The 21,875-nt window shown below is 36.7% G+C and overlaps 1 protein-coding gene across 1 annotated transcript in view; it reads left to right on the forward strand.

Annotated features, from left to right (window-relative positions):
* The window catches only part of KIF6 (kinesin family member 6), a 156,796-nt gene that overhangs the window by 116,442 nt on the left and 18,479 nt on the right, over positions 1-21,875 (forward strand). Inside the window, exon 16 of the mRNA XM_059467441.1 lies at positions 10,257-10,307. Coding sequence (XP_059323424.1) covers positions 10,257-10,307 — 51 coding nt within the window. The remainder of the gene's footprint in view (positions 1-10,256; positions 10,308-21,875) is intronic.

A 21,875-nucleotide genomic window follows, 5' to 3' on the forward strand; every position in this document is an offset into this window, starting at 1 on the left:
GCTCTATTAAAGAAAAAATGCTAGGTGATAGTTAATGCTATATTTTGAGGTGTGTGTGTGTGTGTGTTGATTCCTACAATCTTTCGTACAAAAAGTTTTCCTTGATCATAGAATCACAGAATATACTGACTTTGAAGGGACCCATCAGGATTATTGAGACCAACTCCTGGTCCTGCGCAGGACAGACAACCCCAAGAGTGACACCATGTGCCTGAGAGCATTGTCCAAATGCTTCTTAAACTCTGTGAGGTTTGAGACTGTGACTATTTCTCTGGGGAGCCTGTTTCAGTGCCCAGCCACCTTCTGTCTAAAGAACCTTTTTCTGGTATCCAACCTAAACCTCTCCCGATGCTTCATCTGATGCTCCCAAGGTACGCTTGGCCCTTCTGGCTGCCAGGGCACTGTGAATCCTGTTCAAGTTACCATAAACTGAGAGCCAAGGTCCCGTTCTCCATCACTGCTCTCCAGCCTCTCATTCCCTACTATATACAGACAGCCAGGTTTGCCCCACGCCAGGTACAGAATCCCTTGTTAAACTTCCTCTAGTGGGTGAATGCCCATCTCTCTAATTTGTTACGGTCTCTCTGCAGGGCCTCTCTGCCCTCAAGAGAGCCAATAGCTCATCCCAATTTAGTGTCATCAGTAAATTTAGTATTCCCTCAAGTCCTGCATCCAAGTCATTTAAGTCTTTAGTATTGGACGGCCAGACATTTTAACAGTGAAGAATCAAACCTTCAAATTTTAAAGTAGATCTCCACTTATTCAGAGTAGTACTGTACAAGAGTGATATTCCTTCCTGAGCACAGAAAGGGAAATTTGCTCTTCATAGTTTCTCATGGTTCATTTACATGTCTAGACAGCATTAATGCAGACTTGTAGCACAGGCATATAGACCTACACATACTAAAAGACAATAGCTGTTTTTTTCTAATCAAACTAGTTCCTAAATAATGTAATATCACTACAGTTGATTGTGAATATTACAGAAGGAATGCAATCAACAGCAAATAGCTGTAATATGAAGATTTTTTCATGCACTTTATTTAAGGCTGAGGGAAGCTGTCCATTCTGAGCTAAATATATCATTTTACCAGTTATATATAATCAGGTTGTGTTTTAAATTGCTGAGCAATTCAAGAAGCCGTCTTGGGCTTATCCACAACAGTGAATTTATGCTGCACCTTCACAGGAAGCTATTTCAGATTTTACTGGGTTGCTAGTATGTGTCTGACACTCAAGAAGTCACTTCTCAAAGGTTTGGTAGATATATTACAACTAAATGTGAACAAAAAAATGTGTCATACACTCATTCTTACTCTGACTTGTTTCCATCACCCTGAAATGTTTATCTGCATGGGCTCAAAACATGGTAGCATATCTAATCAGCTTCAGCATAGTAATTTTTTAAAATTTATTTTATTTTTAATTTTGTGTCATATTTGTTAGATTCTTAATATCAGTCTGTCTCATCTGACCAGAAGTTACACAGCACTATGTGCTCAATGCCAGGACAATTCCTTTGGTAAGAGCAAAATTTTAAGTTTCTGAAACTGAAGTATATAGTGAGCCCTGGAACTCAGTATTTAATTTTATGTTGGACAGCTCTGGCCAGAAGAAATGTCATAAAATGAGACTGGACATCAAATTGTTGCATAGAAATTACAAAGCCATGAAGGCAGAAAAAACAGAAAATAACCATGTTCATCTGAAACTTGGATATAGTCATTCTCTGCCCAAAATATTAACATGGTCCAGTGCATTATTATCAGAAAACTTGTTGAGGGTAAAATCCTTTGGTGTTGACTTTGCTTGTTTGCGCTTTTAAGAACCCTTCATTTATTTTTCATCCATCTTAAATTTGCATATTGGAAAGTGTGGAAAGGATAGGAGCTGTATACAAGGCTATTTCTCTATTTTCCTTATTATTTTTCTTCACTTTAATTTCTAAGAAATAATCAAGAGATAAGTGGCATTTAATCATATAAGCATCCAGAGCACTAAATTCACAGATTATGGCTCTTTATCCATATGGCATTGCTTTTCAGTCATGCTTTTTGGACCAGCTTAATATTTAATTCATGAACAAATAGATGTGATAAACAACAGAACGATAGTTTCCAGATGTGCTTCATTTCTGTTTCTTTCCTAGCATATGAAGATAAACAGAATATTTGTTCACTGTGGACAATACCTAAAATAGCACCCTGGCATCTAAGATACAGCTTAAGTGAAATTTAGGTACTTAAATTCAGGAGAGCTACCCAGGAAAAACAAAACCAAATAAATCCCCCCTCCCAAGAAAACTGTTCACTTATTTCCTGAATGCAGCAAACTGCCATTGCTACAGCACATACAGAAGTACTACTTTATTGGCTGAGCTGCCTATCCACTCCCCATGGAGCATCCAGACATAATGTGTGCTTCTGCTGAAGTCCCTTGGAGTGTGCTTGCTGCTGTATATCCATGCTTGGCTAGAAATGCCTGGTCAGAAATAAGTAGACAGCCAACCTTGGGACATGAAAATAAAGGTCCAAGCATTTGCTTGTAAATCCAGAAAGTATTGGTTCTGATCTCCAGTTTCAAGGAGATGCTGAGCTGCAGTCCAGAGCTGTTGGTGTTTTATGTAGGTTATCCTAAATGTTCAAGTGTTGAGTATCTGGATTTTTAGAAAAAGTATTGAAGTGTTGCCTTGGGAATGCTTCAACAATTAAGGCCTATGTAGCCTATGACAGTTTGTACTTAGAGGAAGATTGAGGTCCAGAATGATGTCATCAGGAAAATAAAGTCAGTTTCTGTATAGTTTTGCTGTTAACCTTATCAAATCTTTTTTTTGTTCTTTAGCAGCCAGAATGTATGAAAGGCTATTAAAAAAAAAAAATGGGATGTAGGATAAAGGATGCTGTGGAAATGCAGGCCAAACAATAAACAGGAATGTCCTTCAGTCATGAAGTGTAAGTCATCATCTTGTGAGACAACAAAAGTAATCTGGCCAGAATTAACAAGAACAGGAAGAAAAAGGGGAGGAGACTTAATATGGAGGTTAGAAGTAAATACATAGAAATGGGTCAAGAGTTTAGAGGACTGTAAATTGAGTAGCTCAATGAGCCACAAGATGATTGAGTCCAATGTTTAACTAATCACTGTCTCTTCAATTAGATCATAGCACTAAGTGCCATGTTCAGCTTTTTCTTGAATGCCCCCAGGGATGGTGACTCCATCACCTCCCTGGACATTTCCATCCCAATGACTGAACAACCTTCCAGTGAAGAGATTCTTTCTGGGAAGTCAAGTGCATTGTCATCCTGTAGCAGTGACTGGCAGAGACTGCTATGTCATAAGCTTTCTGTCTGCAAATTTGATCATACTTGAAGATATTAAATGTTTCAATAAAACCTATTATTCTCTCAACTGAGTCTGGCAAGGAAGGGAACATGCCCCAGTCAGATATTTTAAATAGTAATCTCAAAATGTGCAGTATCCTACATGGTAGTAAAATGTATCCATTTGAATCTGGGATATTTAAATTCCAAGGAAGGAGATTATGTATCCTGTATTATGGAGGAAAAACTGTGTATTTCCATGTGTGTTTGGTAATGTGCTTAGGCTATGGTTTGCAAATATGAATTTGTGGAAATCAGGGTTGTGCTTCAAATTCTAAACCTGTTATCCTTCCTGGGAGCCCTGACTGCAGAGCTCTATTAAATCCCATCAGCTTCCTTGCTCCCAATGGTCTGGCCCATCTCTTTGCTGGTAGTTGCTTTCTCCAATCTTTTCTTCCCAGCTGGCAAAAGAGAGTGTTTACTTGTATTTCAGACATTGTAGTTGAGTTGATGATAGTGTCTCAGCTTAAATTGCTGGTATGATTGTGCTGATGTGCCAAATTCTGCTGCTAGAGCAGCCAGAACATGGGCAGACATTTCCTTCTACATTCTCTGCTGTGGGGCAGTGACCTTTGACAGCAAACTTTGGGATGGAGGGAAGGGAGAGGAAAGAGGAGAAAGGAGAGGCAGTAAAATCTCAAACCACTGCAGAAGGGAGAAATTTGCTGCAGCAAGTTATACTCTACAGTATGTTACCTGAGGTATTGTCACTCATATATTTTTAATGCTGATGAGGGCCATATTTCATACCTGGAAAAATGCATGTGCATCAGAGAGGCCCTGAGTATTATAATAATATATTTTCCTCCCTAATGCCACCAAGAGTTTTCTGAAAATGAGAAGCTATCAAATTACATGGGGATTTGGCCAACCATGTATTCCAAAATTAAGCATTTCCATCAGACATAGTGTTGAGCCAGTTTACTAATGCAGACTACTTTGTCTCTGCACATTGTCCTAATAGAGCCAACTGACATGTTTTTGCCATTGGAGAAGGACAAAGTTTGAAAAGAAAATTCAGAATTTGTCCCAAATATTTCTCTGGGTCAGAGAAAGGCTGAATGGTTTATTTGTTCTTAGTGCTGCAGGATTTTGCATTAGAATAGAATATTTTCTTTTATTCCATGAATTTTCTTGTCAGATACTTTTTATCATATACTGTGTTCTCATATAATTTCATCACCAGATTTTAAAAAATATTTTAACACATCTGGTTAGATTTCCTATAACTATCTCTGTTTAATCTTCTTAGTTTGAGAAATTGTTCCATTTGAATATCTATGCTTGGGTTCAATGTCTCCTACTTTCAGGAATACTTTGTAAGCCGTTACAACTCTAACCTCAAATGCAGTTAAAAATATATCTGTACAAAGCTCATGGAAGTTATGTGATTGCTCCCCTCTTTGTCTCTGAGTGATTATTTGCTGAATATGCATCTTTAACTTCTGCTCATTCAGCAGGACTTCTTATCTGATTTGAGTGGGTGCATGCAACTTCATGAATCAGATTTAATAGTTTCAGAATCTTGAGCTGATTTTCATAGTTGGGTGGTAGCTGAGTCCAACAGCAAATATAGGGGCATTGCATTACAAACAAAACCCCCACTTATTTTCTCTCATGGTTTAAGCCCAGCTGGCAAAAAAGCACCACACAGCCACTTGCTCACTCCCCTGTGGTGGGACTGGGGAAAGAATCAGAAAAGTAAAAGTAAGAAAACTCATAAAACTATATATTTTAATGGGTAAAGCAAAATGTGTGTGTGGAAGCAAAGTAGAATAAGGAATTCCTTCACTCCCTATTGACATCCAGATGTTCAGCCATCTCCAGAAAAGAGGGTTCCTTCACTCATAAGAGTGACTTAGGAAGACAAATATTGTCACTCCAAATGGCTCTGCTTCATTCTTTTTCCCCCTAGCTTTTTTTAACTAAACACTATGCCACATGGGGTGGAATATCCCTTTGGTCCATTGGGGTCAGCTGTCCCAGCTGTGTTCCGTTGCAGTTTCTTGTGCACCCCCAGATTATTCACTGGTGTGGCAGTGTGAGAAACAGGAAAAAAAAGGCAACATCTAATACCATATGGCCTGATTAGAGACTCAAAATCCCTGGAGGGTGTGTTCCAGGAATCAGATGCCCTGGATACATAGAAGGACATTCTGCTAGATATTTTATGTAACACCAAAAATTATTTAACAATGAAGAAAGTGAAGCATACAGCATTCTATTTGAGCTATAAAGGGTTCAGTATCTCCATGATGAAAGGGTGCATTAAGATAAATTAAGGCTTGAAAAATGTAAAATAACAGGAAAATACTAAAAAATAACAAGAGATGAGAAGTCATTGACAAAGGTTTTAGCCTGTCAGTTCTTGAGTTAGCAGTCTTTGAAACCTTATAATAGTATTATATTGAGGATCTAATACAACATAAGAGAAGTTTTATAACCTGTAACGTGGACGCAAACAAAACAAAAAACTTTTTTAAATCAGTGGGGGTTTTTTTTAATTGTAACATATTCACTTTTGTATTGTCCTGCAGCATATGCTTCAGGTCAAAGCATTCCTTGTCTGTAATACATTGGAAAATAATTTCAGATCCTTGAAACAGTCTGGAACAATGCAAAGACAAGTTAAAGGACAGCCATATTATTCAAGTTATGTATTCTGTCCTATTTAGTCACCAAATGGGACACTTTCCTCTGCTTTACATCACTCTTAATTAGATTTCTCTATTCCGTTTTATCCTCTCCATCTCCCTCCTTGCTTTTGTCTCCTGTCACAAAGCCGAAGTTCTGTGTTACCGGCTCATCTCTTTTCCATACCTATATGTCTCCAGAAATGCAGGCCAAAACCAACAGATTTATCACAGCCTTAATGACAGCTGGCTGCATGCTGAGTGAATTCTTAAATTCCACAAAACTACTTTTCTTGCCAAAACATGTGGAGTTGCAGCAGTCAACATTTTATTGGGACCGTTATCTCCAGATGAAGAATGATTCTGCTGGAAAAAATTATTTGGTATCAGCTACAGACCTATTTTTAGCTTCTTGTTTGGTGAAACTTCAGAAAATATAATTAGCCATATGTTGAGCGATGTTCTCTACGTCTTAAATTCAATTTTTGCAAACCACATTTAAGCACTACCTCTTCCACAACTTTACACTTAGAATCAGAAGACATGGTAGGGTTTTTTATGAGAATGTGATTTTTCATACTTCTTTGAGTATATATTTGTGCTTATGAAGATTGTAGAACTGGCAGTACTTAAGACTGAAATCTTCCTTTTGTTTACATGGGAAGATTTGTGCAGGCAACGGTACTGGAATCATCCCCTACTTCTGTCACTTATGAACTTCAAGCCTAGCATGGGGACAATGGTGTTCTCAGAGGCAGGAAAGTAGTGCAGGTCAGAAACATTCATTCTCCCCCACAAGTATTTATAGTGAAAACAAAACAAGATTACTTTAATCAAAAACATATACAGAAAAACTTAAGGGTTTATCAAAAATAAGAGCTTCTAAGTAAAAACATTTTTTCCCCAAATGAAATCTAAACAAACTGTCAAATTTCAAATTGGATTAAAACAAATCAAAAGATTAAATCACATCTGTCTGGCTAAGTATTGCTATGGAATTATAGTCAGGTGCCTCATGATACTACTATGTCCCCCAAATCTGAACTTGTGTTTGGCCTACTTTTCCCATAATACAATTTCAGTTTTTCCTTAGGAAGTTTTCTGGGAAATGAAGTTCAGTTTTTGCTGCCCTGAAAAGGCAATTTGAACTATGTGAATTGGATAAATGTTACCTTTCTATTTAAAGAAGAAAAAGAAAACTCCTTTGCTGGAAGAATAGTAAGGCTGGAGTTTTATTTTTCTAGTCGGTGGAGAAGTGTTCTTTGGTTCCTCTCTGATTACAGGTGGTCTGATTCAAACTTGCCGTTCTTTCACAAAGCTGCCAAATAGAAGAAGTTGTTTTCTTGCAACATCATGGTCCATGTCACAGAGCAGAAGTGTACAAATGCTAGAGTGAAGGGAGAGAAGAATATTTGGGGTAGTTTCACACTGCTGAATGGTCTGACAAAGCTCACAATACAAACAGAGCTTCTGCAGCCTCTGTCGTTTCTATCCCAGACTAAACTCTATGTAATTGAAAGTCAAGCCTCTTGGCTATGATCATTTAAAACACAGTCCCAATGTTCTTGTGTTTCCACATTTTTGTACTGATGGCAAGCTGCTGTCTATCTGCTTGATCTTACTCACATTGACTTATTTGGCCTGCTTTTTTCAGTTGGCCTCATTGCTATTTGAAATGCAAAACATTTAGATCTGTTTCTAGCAACTTTAAAGAAGGAGACATAACACCATTTGACAAAATTGAGACCTGCATGTCACCCTTATTTTCAGGAGGCTCCTGATGAAAGCCTGTTGTCCCTACTGGAGCCATTTTTTTTTCAAATGACAGTGGCAGTTGCCTTTTGCAGCTCACAGTGCTTAAGAGAGTTTCTTACACAAAGGGTAAATGTATAGATTGTTATAAATGTATAGATTGTTTCTGAGGCGCCTCTGGTAATGATAATCCATTGAAATGAGTTTCAAGATTACTGCAAATTGTTTCATGGCAGTCTCATGGCTCAATATCGAGTGAGTAACATCACACTGTATGAAACAGTGCCATAGAATATAAGGATTTAAATAGTCAGAATAGCAAAAAGCAATTTGAAGAAAAAGTAGCATGTTTAATCACATTTCACTGAGTATTGAAATCAACTGAGTTGCTTTATAGAGCTTTCAAAGCACAAATAGCAAGGATGTTGATCATTCTACAGGATTTTTATCAGTAAAAATTAGTAATCAAGGGTGTTTTTCCTATAGTTAAGCGAATCAACTTATTTAACTAAATGTGTTGTTTTGGTCAAGTGTTAGTACAGCTGAGATGGAGGATTTATTTGTTTTTGTAGCTGGGTTAGATGAAGTTAGCTACTTCACTTAACCTCTTTCTCAGTAGCTGAAGGCTTTTCCTAATTTTACAGATTATATTTTCCTAATTTTACAGGTAACTTTAATTACATAAAAAGTCATTAGCTTAATTAAAAATAATTTTAAAAGAATAAAACTTCCTCTGCATAAAAATAAAAATCTATGTTTATTTTATAGTTGAAGAGTAGGTAGAGTGTTTACTTTTGCTTGTTCTCTATAGACATTCAAAACAGCAAAACTTGACTGATATACTGCAATGTATTTCAAATAATACATTTCCTACAATTCTACTAAATACTTAATGACTATTCTCACAATTTCCAAAGAAATACAATTTGTTATGGTCCTTTTGTGCTCACAGAACAATCTAATTCTCATGACCTGTGAATTTAAGTGTTTATTTACATTCTCTGGTTAAGCATTTGCCAACTTTTAATGACTTAATTTGTCTCTGATTAGCTTACTCTGTAAGACTTCTCTTGTAAGCAAAATTATATTTTTAATTTAAAATGCATACTTATATGACACAGATAATCACGGGTCTGGGGAAGAAAAAAATGAATCCAGCATGGATTTTTTTTCTTTCCCTGGTATCCAGATTTACAGTTTAGTAAACATTATGAATTGTAAATATAAAAGTAAATATTTTCAAATTGTTTCAATTTGAAAACTTGAGAGACATAATCCCATACCCCTTCAGAATACATTTACTGCCGAAATTCCGTATTTAAGGTTATGTTATTCCTTTATTAGATCCATTAATGTCTTTGAATAATGGCTTCCCATGTGGTAATCTAATTGTTGCTTGGAATAATTGGGATATTGGCCCATTGTCATAGATCAGGTAGGAAATTTATAAAAGAAGGATAAACAATTAGTTTGATGGGGCATGGGAGTCTAACTAGGAATGTTGAGATAATGGAATTGGTTAATTTTTGATTGAAAACCAATGACATCTACACAGTGAGACCTGTTGAGCACTTGCCATGATTTAGGAATATTACTGCCCAACTCAGTGCCCCCACCAAGGCTCTCCAAACCACACAGCGCTATCTCTCACTGCCCCATTCTCCCCTCCCCTTCCCAGCTGTGGTAGGATGGAGGGAATTATTAGAGGTAAGAAAGGCAAAGATCACACGTTGAGATAAAAATAATTTATTGGAAATAAAGAGATAAGAAAGTGAACAGTAACACCAACAATGTTAATAACAGAGGGTACAGGAAAAGAAAGAATTCACACAGAAAACCTCCTCAATATTAGACAATATAGGATGGTTCCCTCTGACATGTTTTCTTGACCCTTGTGAGAAGAGTGTCTCTTTCCCCTGTCCCCAGCAATGATATGAGGTAGTACTGAATAACCTCATGATCCCCTCCCAGCTATTGAAAAAATTAACCCCAGCCAGAACCAGGACAATAGTAGAACTTGCAGAAGCTCTAATACATGGAATATTTAAAAGTGAACATGACAGAGGAGAAAAAATGGATTTGGGGGAATTAGTTTTTCATTGGCAAAGGGGTGGACTAGTGACCTACTATCTCATAAGCACCCTTAAGTCTGTTTGAACACATACTTGGAATTCTATATGTCCTCTGGTCCCATTTGAAATTCTTTTGTATCTACCAGTAGGAAATCATTATCCTGTGAAAATGCTGGACAGTAAATGCTTAATTTTTGGTCTTTCTTACCGGACAATTAAATCTCAGTATTTGTAGAGTCATTTGTTTCCTTGCAGTAGAGAGAAGGACAGAACTCAGAAATCAACTTGTCCCATGGATCACAAAAATGCCTAAAATTGGCCAGCAGCACAGAGAGTTTAAAATGGTGGGAAATATGCAATGACTTAATTGATTTTTGATACTTTGTATTCTAATTATTTGCATTTTGTGTCTTTTACAGATCATCTGAAAGGAAAGATAATCCAGAGGCAGATACAGAGAGCAGCTCTAGGTGAGAGAATAGTATTTCAGACAGGATACAACAGGGACAAGCTCTCTCCCAGGGCTGAATCTGCTTGGGTGACAGGCTGTGTTTTCTATGACAGATTTTTTGCCACAGTATTTCTACAATAGTCCATGCCACAAGGAACATGTGAAATTTGCCTGAATTTTGACTCAAAAGGCATCTAATTTTATGTGTGATGAGAAAAAATAATATGAAATTATTACAGATTTGGGAGTTTGCTTTCTGATTAGTCTAATCTGAATTCTCATTAACAGGCACTGATTTGTCCTGAGGCTGAGCTAATAGCCATGTTGCCACTATCTAACATTCTTTTTAATTTTTGTCATTCCAAGGGGAACTGAAGGCATATACAGTTCATTTCTCTCACATCTATTTATTGAAATTGAGAAGTTATTCTTGCCATTTCTGTTGACACAGCTGTAAGGCTAAAATTGTCTGTGTAAGTTGCTCACAAAAGCTTAAAGTCATCCAAATTTGGTTTAAGATGCTTTAAGCTGACTTCCCTGACTTTGTACTGAAATGGCCTAGGAGTGTTTAGAAGAGAATTCCACTTTGGGATCAGTAAACTTCAGCCAAAATTTGACAGAAAACGTCTGGGGCAATCAGTTTAGATCCCTCCTCATTTAGATCCATAGAAGAATCCCAAAATGTACGTTCATGGACCTCCTTCACATTAAAGATGGAGCTAACTTGGATCAGATTGCAGCTGATATGAGTATTTCTATGTATACATAACATAGAGAACATTTATCTCTTAATAAGAGAGAGAAAATTTGGGGACTGTCTCTTCTTACAAAAGTCGGGTGAGTAAGTTAATTCAGAATAGCAAAACTGTTTCTGTTTCTAGTTTACCCATGCATCTCAAGCTTTGGTGATAATGTTATTGTTTCATACCTTTATCCTTTTTTATTTTGATTTAAAAATCAGCACTAAATGTAATTTTGTCTGCCAACAAAGCCCAGGTATTAAACTCAGTTGATTTTTATCAGGATGAGAAGGTGAAGGGAAGGAATTGCTGATCTCTTCTTCCAGTGACAGGACACATGTGAAAGGTTCAAAGCTGCATCAGGGGAGGTTCAGATGTGATATTATGAAAAGATGCTTTACCAAGAATAGGCTTCCTTGATAGGTGATCAATGTCCTATACCTGATTGTTTAAAAAGTATTTGAGCACCCTCTTTATAGTAATATGCTTTCACTTTTGGTCAGCCCTGAAGAGGACTAGATGATTGCTGCGAATCCTGTTCAACTCCTCCCCTTCCCTGCCCTCCCCTTCCTTCTTCTGAAGTTCAATTTAAAGGTGCTATCTTCAGAATAGCAAGGAATAATTTCTTTAATTCATTCCAGGTTTGAATACCATCTCTTTAGTAATTTTTTTAACATTCTGACAAGTTACGTCAAGATAAATCATAGCAGTGCTGTTTATGAGAATTCCTTATTCAATGTTTTGAAAAATGAACTAATATATTCTGAATATATGTTTCAATCTGAATGATAATATCTGGTCTTGTACACTGACTTTTTTACTACATAGAAAAATTGTGTTTCAAATGCTGTTTTCAATAACTAAGCTGTTTTTTATAATGTAGGTAGGTATTATTTTTCTTGTCCTTAGGAAATGCCTTAGTAGTGACTTTACAATTCTGTGACTATACATTCACAGTGTGAATATTCTATTAGTATTTCACCTCATAGCAGGCAACCTGTGTGGTTTTGCCTTTTTGTTTTGAGCATCGCTGTCTGCTTATTCTCACTGAGTCTGAAATGCACAAAGTGTTTTCCCTTATTTACATTATTATTTGAAATTCTTTGGATATTTAAACTTAATATTCATTATATGAGTTGGAGAGTATTGTTTGCCTGTCTGCCTTTCTGGATGAATGTTTTTTCAAAGAGTAACAGGTGCCAAGTCTCCCAGGAACTTCTTGATGATCAGAATTTCATCAAGATATTTTTAAATGAAAACTGTGTGGTCAAAAGTCTAATTAAGGCTCTGTTGAAATCCCAACCTGAAATAAAACACACCATTGTTTCAACCTGAAACCAAGTAAAGTTAACATCTTCCAGCTGCCTTTTTTTTTCTTCCCATTAACTTAAAGCATTTTATGGTTAAAACTGTTCAAGAAACTATTCTAGTCTGATTTGAAAGAGTGTAGATCTGTTTCCCTTATGGCTGTACTTAAGATGTGGATTTCTTTTTGAAGGAAAACACTACTACTCAGCCCGTTGCTCTTAGCTATCTCTTTTAAAACACCATATGCTGGGAGTTAAAAAAGGACACAAATAAATGGGAGGTATCATCAGAGACAAGGGATGTTCAAAGTTTGTCAGTACACTACCGGAAACATTGAATATTTTATGTAAACTTGCAAGGATTCATCTCAGTGTGCCTTTCATCTTTATTAACTGCAAAAAATACCTTATTATGCAAATAAATAATTTTAGTTATCTTTATTAAAATCTTTCAGAGTGACACACTTAACTGCATTTTTAGGCAGGATTTAAAGTTCCTTTTGCATGCTTAACTGCACTTCAGGAGTATTTAAAATTAAATAATGTGCACACTGCCTAAGTATTGACAGCAAAAACACTGGGTCACAAACATGCTTCAGGGTGGAAAAGATGGGAGAAAAGAATGGAAAGAAAAGCTTTCCCTGGGGGTTACAGTGTTTTAGAAGAAAAGTTGATGTTTTGTTTTATTCTAGTGAAGCATTATCTTATGATGCTTTAAAGTAGTATTTTTGTAAAATGCAGAGCCTGATGGCAAAACCTTTTTGCTTCTGAGGAGGTTTGTTGGGAGAAAATTATTGTCCAACTCTGTTGTCTTTGTAAAGCTACTTGAAATGAAAAAACAAAAAGAGGACACATGTGGGTCTTTGTAAGGAATATGCATCCCTTGTACAGATTTCAGTATTAAGGCACAGTTTTATCAATATTTATTAAAATCTTCAACCAAACCAAATAAAAAACACTTGTTTTTCCAGATTTTGTAACTTGAATTTTATAAATAAGATTCTGTATTTCTCATATTATTCAAAGACTGTTCCCCAGTTCTTTTTTAAGCAAAATTCCCTTGAAAAACTTATTCCTCATAAAAAATAAAATGACGAGGTGATTCAGAAACAACAGATATGTTTCAGTCCCTGAAAATGCAAACCAGGATTTGATTTGGTGTGGCAAATGCCTGCGAGCAAAGATTTTGGCATGTTATTTTTATATTTGGATTTATAACACATATTTGGTTTTAAGCAAAGATAAATTCCTGCTTATCTTTCTTCCCTTTACAGCTTTATCTGTACCATTTTTTTCCTACATTTTCAAAGCTAGATGCCCATTCTAAAGATGTTAGTATCAGTCTAAGCCCTTTTTCATTCCTTGCTGTGTGTTTCTTTGTAGCATGTTTGATTCTGCTTCCTCACCTTTCCTTGTCTAGAAGTGAATGAACGTGATCAGCACAGAGGACAGACAGTGCTGTATAATCATGGTACTCCTGCAGGAGTATTCCAGCCAGTCTTAGGAAAGGATTTCAAGCAATGATTCCTCCAATGCTTTGATGCTGCCACTACCATATATCCAACATCAACATGCAAATATGTTGTCTGACAAATTTCTGCATATCAGAAAAGTTACAAAGGGGAACTGCTGCTTCTAGCTGTCCAGTGTCAGATCACAGAATGATTTGAGTTGAAAAGGAGGTTTAACCCTCCAGCCATGGGGAGGGACATTTTTCACTATATTAGGTTGCTCAAAGTTCCATCCAACCCATCATTGAAGCATTCCAATGTGGCTCATGCCACTAGAAATGCTGGTCCACCATGGTTTGTACCTGCTCTGGATATATGTTCAGGAAGTGTATGGTAGTCCTCTCTGCAACCCTTGCAGCCTCTCCTAGACATATATAACATTCATTAGTCCAATAATTATGACTGTCTTGAATTAATCTGCTATGATCTGTGTGAATGGAAAGCACATAGCACTTCCAAACTGCTGGTTTGCATCAGAGTTAAATTGCTCTTTAAACAAATCCATATTTAAATAAAATGAACTTGGTTTCTTTCACTGCTTTGCATCTTGTAACTAAGATGACATTTAACTTTTTTCATATGGAGCAGAAGAGTCTTGATCTGTACTAATGCCATGAAATGAAGAGACACAAGTGTTTTCAATCTCAAAATGACAGAAGCTGAGGAAACTGGCAGTTTGTGTTTTCCCACACAAATCCAGCATAGTCCATGGAGAATAATAGATGGCCTGTTTTAAGACCATCATTCTTGGTGATGAAAAATGATATCTTATGTATGGGCTAAATAAAGCATTTTAGAGAAATAATCTGAAGTCCATAATTTCAAGGAGGTTGTGGTTTGTTTTTTTGCTTGGTTGGGTTTTTGGGTTTTGTTGGGGGCTTGTTTGTTTGTTGTTTTTGAAAGAGATAAGGCAATGTCTCCAGTACTACCAGGCATCCAAGAGCTAAAATATGCTAGACAGCAGTGTAGTCAGTTTACAATAGCCTCAGAATAAGGGAAAGATTTCTCTTAGGAATACACAATTTTCACAAGTCACGATCTTTCTGTGTGTTATGTTCTTCTGTACATTTGCGCTTGAAATGTCAAACAGCAGTGGTGGTTTTGTGGTTTTGTGCATGCAGCACACTGATTTTTATTCGTAGGGTGACCTCTAGTGGCATCAAGGCCATTTTCTTTAGAGATGAGTTTAATTTCTTTCGTGTTTCAAAAAGGAAATAGGAATGGTGAGTGACTGGTAAGATTGTGCTTGCTAAAAGGGACATTTATTTTTCATTATTATTAAGACAAAGATACCAATGTCACAACTGGATGAAAATTCAAAATCAGTACCTCTTTGCCTTTATTAACAAGTTTTACTCTGCCAAAGATACGGATACTTTTGAATTTGCTTTGTACAATTATTGAAATGTATTAGATACTTTTAGAAATATTTACCAAAGTGTTTGTTAGTCAAATGCTTGCTACAGTATAGGAACAATTAATTTTGAAAATATATACAAGCAGTTATTTGGACATTACAAGTTGTTAGACTATATCCTTTGGTAACTGTGAAGCTACACACTGTAACAAACTTACACTCTTGGTTTTGCATGCTATTTTGTGCTTCAAGTCAGCACAGTTTATGGCTGAAACTATGAGCTCTTGAAGAGTTTTTTATTTTTGTATCTGCCAAGTTCTTCTGTAAAGATGATCACAATCAGGAAAAAAACCATGGATTCAAAGCAGCAGCTAGACAAGCTGCAATGATGCCCTACCACAGCACTTGAGGTTTCTTTTAAGGTAATATGTTTTGGGATTTTCCCAGTATTACATGGGATGTAAGTTTAAAACTGTAGGAGTATATTCTAAATAAGACAACACTTCCTCCACCTGTCTCTTCAGGCCTCAATCTCACACAGACTTTTCTTTCTACAGGTTTCTCTCCAGTTCGTCTAGAGTGTTTTGTAGTTTTATTTTTTGCTGTATTTTTTCTATTACTTTTTTTAGCAGGATTTACTATGTCCAAGGTTAAATTCTAGAAGCAGGCATGACTCTTCTCTTTCAGTTTGTCTTCAAGAAAGAGAATACTGATGTTTGCTGGAAGTCTTTGCTAATATGTCCTCCTCAACTGTCAGAGAAAATTCTGAGATTACTTGTGTGCCCCTATTAAACTTCCCATGTGACCCACTCAAAACCAGTGATCAGACCTTAGAAAAGAGCAAAGACATTTTTTGATCAAGTGATATTTTTATTAGGAGTCATGAACTTGTGGCACAGCTACCCAGTACTCAGCCTTTTGACATTGACTTTGGCATTTCACTGTTGTTGGAACAGCTTGCAGCTTCTGTAAGCTTTCTTGTAGTAAGCATTTCTTCTGAAATAATGAAAAGTTCAGTGGGAGTTGTATTATTATTTAGAAATTCCTTCTGGTGTCTTACAAGACAGAATGTGAAGACGAAGCTTTCAATTCTCTAATTTTGTCTATTAAGATAAGATAGTAAGATTCTGTGAGGGTAGTTACACATTGGAAAAGTCATCAAAGAAGTTTGCAGGATCTCTGTTCATGGAGTTTTCACAAGATGTCTGAACATAATCTGGTTCAGTTTTCACCAAACCTTGAGCAGTTTGAACCACACAGGCTTCCAAGGTCCCTTCCAACCAGAATGATTCTATGATTCTAAAACAGGACTTGAGGTAGAGTGAACAAAAAATAAATCTGGTTCTATGCACACAGACTACAGATTCTAGGCCTAAGTTTGTTTGCTTATCTTCAGTATATCTTTGAGTACATCTATCTTTTGGCTCTAAAAAGCTGGTAAAAAATTTAACTAAGAGTAATACAGTGTTTAAAGTTCTGTAGGTTTCTTTCTTCTGGCCATGTCCAGTAGGTGTGTTGGGCAGCTTGACTAGTTTTGTTTCAGTCAAGGTTTTCTCCATGAAAGCTCTCTGTAATAAAAGAATCTGTAACCCAATGAACTGTAAACAACAAATTGAGCTCTTTTACATCTGTATTTATGTGAGTTTTTCAAGGTCAGAACTAGAGTAGAAATTTCTATCTAGCTGATTATGTAAAGGATAGGACAAGGGGTGAACAATGAAATAGCATGGCGAGTGTGATATCCAGCATTTCAGAACAACCTGCAGGTCTGGTAAAAAACTTCTGCCATTTATTTTTTGCTGACATAGCTAGAGCAAATTAATTCATTCCTTCTTTGCTGAAAAATGTTTGCATATTTGAGATCAAAATAAATAATTACTTGGAACAAGTAGCTAATAATATCCTACAAATGTGCAGAGGTTGGATACAACTTGTCCAGATAAGAATCTTTTGGTTAAGTTGTAATTGCTTCTGGAAATATCAAGATTGTCTCTTCTCAGTACACACTACACTCTAATTCAGCCAACAGCTACCAGAACTTCAAGCCCAGTGTCCTTTCCTTCGCAGGTCATAGGAAAGAACTGAGCTATGAGAACTCCTTAAATACCCCTGTATTTCTTGTTCCTTCTTGAGCTGGTAGCACAGCACAGACAGCCCAGCTGTTCTGCAGCCAGAACATGGGAGAAGCAGCAAAAGTATGCTTAGTGCATGGAGAGGCAGCAAAAGCATGGCACTCTCTATGGGACAGGGGTGTGGCCAGTAGGGATAAGGGGTCCCAAAACCATAATCTGGTCCCTACAACTGCCCAAGTTGCACATGGCCCTAGTCTAATACACATACCAGAACACAGAACAACATCAAAATGAATCTTCTTAAAGAATGACATTCCTGGTGACATTAAATCCTATAGTTTTAGTTTCAGAAATTTTCTGGAAAATTCATACATCATACCAACATGTAAAAAAGCATTTAGGAAGCTGTTTTAGTGGAGTAGCCATGTGGGAGAGTCGAAACTAAACTTTCTCTAGTACTTTTGTCTTTATTCTACACTTAACTGAGGTGGGGTCTTAGCACATCTCTTTGCTATTTGCATTGAAAAAAAATCAGATCCATGATAGAGGAGCTTCAGCCCAACATCTTTTGTTTTATTTGAGCCAAGAGTTAAACTAAATAATCTATAGTGCAACCTCATGCTCATAATGTAATGATTTCACCAATAATGATGTCTTTCCTTTCACTTTCCATCTCCTCCACTCTCTTGCAGATGAAAGTAGCAGAAAGATAAAGTTGTTCAGACTTGTACAGCCATATACATTTGTTTGGTTAGTATTCACTTCGTGAATCAAGCTCAAAACCTCAGTTTCATGGCCCTATCATGGCCCCATTCATCTATACCTATACACAGCTGAAACAGAAGCAGTTAAGGATAAGCATGTATGCTTATTTTTCCTCAATATTCTTTCAAATGACATTGCTATAAATTTAGCATACCATCCAGAATAAATGCTTCTGTGCATTGTCACAAGCATTAGTACTGACAACCACAGTACAGTTCTAGGTTTACAAACAGTTCAATGCAGAATGCAGGTAAAACACCCCTTTACTTTTAGAAAACACTGAGCCTATTGAATTAATCCCACAGTTGCTATGTGCATTGCATTCCTAAATGTGATCTGCAAGCACAGACTTTGCTGCCCATGCCTGTGTATGTTGTTCATGCCCAGTAATCTGTGACACTCATTGTGACTGCACCTTTAGCACCTTTAGGTGTGTCTTATTCTTAGGAAAGTTGTGCTATATTATTCTCAGTCAAATCCTTCTCTTGAGTAGGCATTATTTTACAAAAGTTATGCTGCTTATTGAACTGCAGTCTGGATATTGGTGGTGGAGTATTCCTAATGTCTCATGACAAAGCTTAGAAAAGAGAGATTTTTTTTCCATGAAAGCTCTTGGATTTTGTAGAAATTAATGTTTACAAAACTTCAAAGCTTATGGATGACAAATCACACCCCTTCTTGGGAGGCAGAGAAAGATCATTCAAACATATCAGGTATGATTTAATCTAATATTATGAACAAGATAAATGATGCAACAGGATTCACATGTAATCAAATGGTAAAAAGTAGGGGGGTTCCTGGCTAAGACCCAGCTATGTTACTTCTTCACTAAATTAACTGGCATGTATGGAACATATTAAACTTCAAGCTGCTTTATTGTTTTTGTTTGGGTTTTTTTCCCCCTAGTTTACTTTAATTGTATATTTGGAAAGCAACAGGGAATTTTTAGCCATGATGGTTTTAGAAGCTTGTATGCCTTAAGTGCAGCTGACATGAAGGTAACACCTCCTGTTTTGTATGCCATGTATTTTCAGGAAGAAAAATATAGATTACTAGCTTCAAAGAAGAAACTTCAGGGAATTAAAGTGTGACTATTTAGGAAAAACAGCTCATTGAGATGGGGAAAATAGTTCTGCTTGCCAGGTGTACATTGGAAGCTAGTTTGAGCCAGTATTAAGCCAGTAAAACAGTAAGCAATGCAATGTTACCAAAAAACCAACAAAACAAACAAAAACCAAAAAAAGCAGCATACCAATGGACCCTTTTACTAAATTCAGTTATCAAAATCAACAAAATACACATCCTTAATCCTTTGCACATCCATTAACTTTTAAAATGTTGAAAACAGGACAGTGTGTTTCAGTGTGTTCTATGGCAAACTGGCTGAAAATTTTAAAAATCTATTACATTAAGGTTAAGTCAATTGCTCTAAACCCACAATATAAACTCATCCAGACATTTGGATATTTTAATCTTCTCCTGAGTTACATTATGCCTACTCATCTTTGCTTTTGTATAAGGTACACAAATAGTGCCCAGTGACAAACATAGGCTGACATGGCCCTGGGGAAATATAAAGAAAAAGAGGAGAATTACTTGTAAGATGATCCTGAATAATGATAGACAGATATTCCTTCTAAAAAAACATCCACTTACAACATATGTTCCATTTTGAAAGTACTAATGCTTGAGTTTGCCAAAAGCTGCAAAGCTGATAAATAATGCAGTAAATATATTAATGGGATACTAAAGTAAATTCTAAATTTGGTTACTTCAAGTGACTATAAATTAAAGCAGATAAACACAAGACTATCCAGTGAAAAAAATGAAAATATTTGACTGCAAAAGTACAGCTGGAGGGCAAGACACAATGTTATTTGAGGCACAAGACAATAAATCCCTAGGAGTTTGACTTCCAGGACACACTTAGGTTGAGAAATATATGAGCACCCCAGAGAGTATAAAGTTCAAGGTCACAGAGAGTTTCTTGCAAAATTTTCTGACTGTAGAAAAGAATCTGCCAGAGAATTTCAGATTGTTGCCAGTTTGCAGTAAACTACGGTGATAACACTTGGTATCATTCTAGAAATAGTGTGTTTCATCCATGCTTTCCACATGGCTTTGAAATAGTCCATAATAGATGAAACTGTCCATAATAGATCCAGTTAGCAGGTGCTACAATTTCTCTCTGGTACTTTGTGATTTGATCATGTGGAATGTGCTGTAAAATTTACTATTTCCTGTACTACAAAATGGGGCCATTTCATTAGAATAAAATAATTATATTTTAAAATGCCTCTTAAAGTCTTCTTTATGGGAAAAAAAGCCCCAAAAATTACAAACTCTTATCGTATGAACTGTCACCTCATGCAGAGCTCACCTTCATCTCTATGTGGGCAGCTGGTATCAGTTGTATCCTGTGCTCACTTCACCAAATGGGTTGAATATGAAGATGAAGCAAAAACAGTTAGTCTTAAAGTAAACATCAAATTTGCCAGCTATTTGCCTACCAAGTGTAGCACTGCCAGTCTCTTCTTTACATCTTAGGACTCAGTATTCTTAAAAAAGGCTTCATGACTTAGGATTCATAATTTTTGCCACTCAGCTCTATGTGCTATTATGTTAATGTAAAGAAACTAGTATTCTTTATCAGTACATTGCTGACTGCTGCCAAAATAGTTCTGTTGTACAGAACTGGATGCCAACAGATGCTCCTAGTGTACACAGACCAAATGTCTTCCTAAGCATGCATGTCATACCTCCCTGCACCCCTGAAACCTGGGGCTGCATTATCCAGGATTAAATTGCAGCAACTGCATTCGTTGCCCAGGAGAAGTCACTGGGGCATGAAAAGTGCATGTGGTATTACACTCCAACTGAACGAAATCATCTCAGCTGATGCACTAAAAGCCTAGATCTAAACTGTGCAGCTGAGTTTCATATGACAAACTGTCAAACAATGAATTAAAAGTCAATCCTCACTGAACAAAGCAGATACCACTTTGTGTTCTGTGCAGTTGCAGAAATTATATTTGATAGTTAATATTTTAGCAGTAGCACGTCTACTACATCTTTTAATGTATTGCAAATTTTTTCGTGCATGTGGGCAAAGCTGATGTCACGATTTTTCAGTGCTTCATAACCTCAGTGTACTTGGTATATGTGTGGTTAATGTATATTTTCTGTTTCTGCATGGGAAGGTAGATATATACAATAAACTCTTTAGAGGAAAAAAAGCTGTAGCCAAAAGAATTTTTTTCTTAGGTGTCTAAATTGAATTTGTGAGTAAATAGTATGCTTTTTATGTTTTACAGTCTATTCATTCTGTGTCCCCCTAACATTATTATAAAATGACTGAGCCTATGTACTGAAAAATGCTAACATTAGATATGAGATACAGTGAGCCAGTAACCTCTGCCTTAGCTTCCTTTCTTCAGCTGTAGCTGAAATTGCCTGGACTGGTAAGAGGAGAGGGGTGTGAGGCAGCAGAGGCCATGGGGCAGAAAGAGGCCACTGCAGGGATTCATCAGGAAAGGTAAAGAGGAGGAGAAGGGAGAACAGAAATAGCAGTGAATGAGGAGAAGGCAGAAGTAGCAGGAAACATAAATGTTGAAATACCATCCACCAGACTTTAGGTGTCTTTTTGCTTGTAACATCAGGAAAGAGCCATGATCCCTTGTATATATTACAGTAGGTATTTTCCAAAGGTCTAGTCTTTAGAGCAGAATGTTGTTCAGTTCACAAACATATTGCTGCAATGAGCAGACATGACAAGAAACTGAAATGGACATTACAACAGCTTGGGAAAAGACACTGGAGAACTTACAAAGCAGCG

This window comes from Ammospiza nelsoni, chromosome 3, assembly GCF_027579445.1.
Source record: "Ammospiza nelsoni isolate bAmmNel1 chromosome 3, bAmmNel1.pri, whole genome shotgun sequence".
Taxonomy (NCBI): Eukaryota; Metazoa; Chordata; class Aves; order Passeriformes; family Passerellidae; genus Ammospiza; species Ammospiza nelsoni.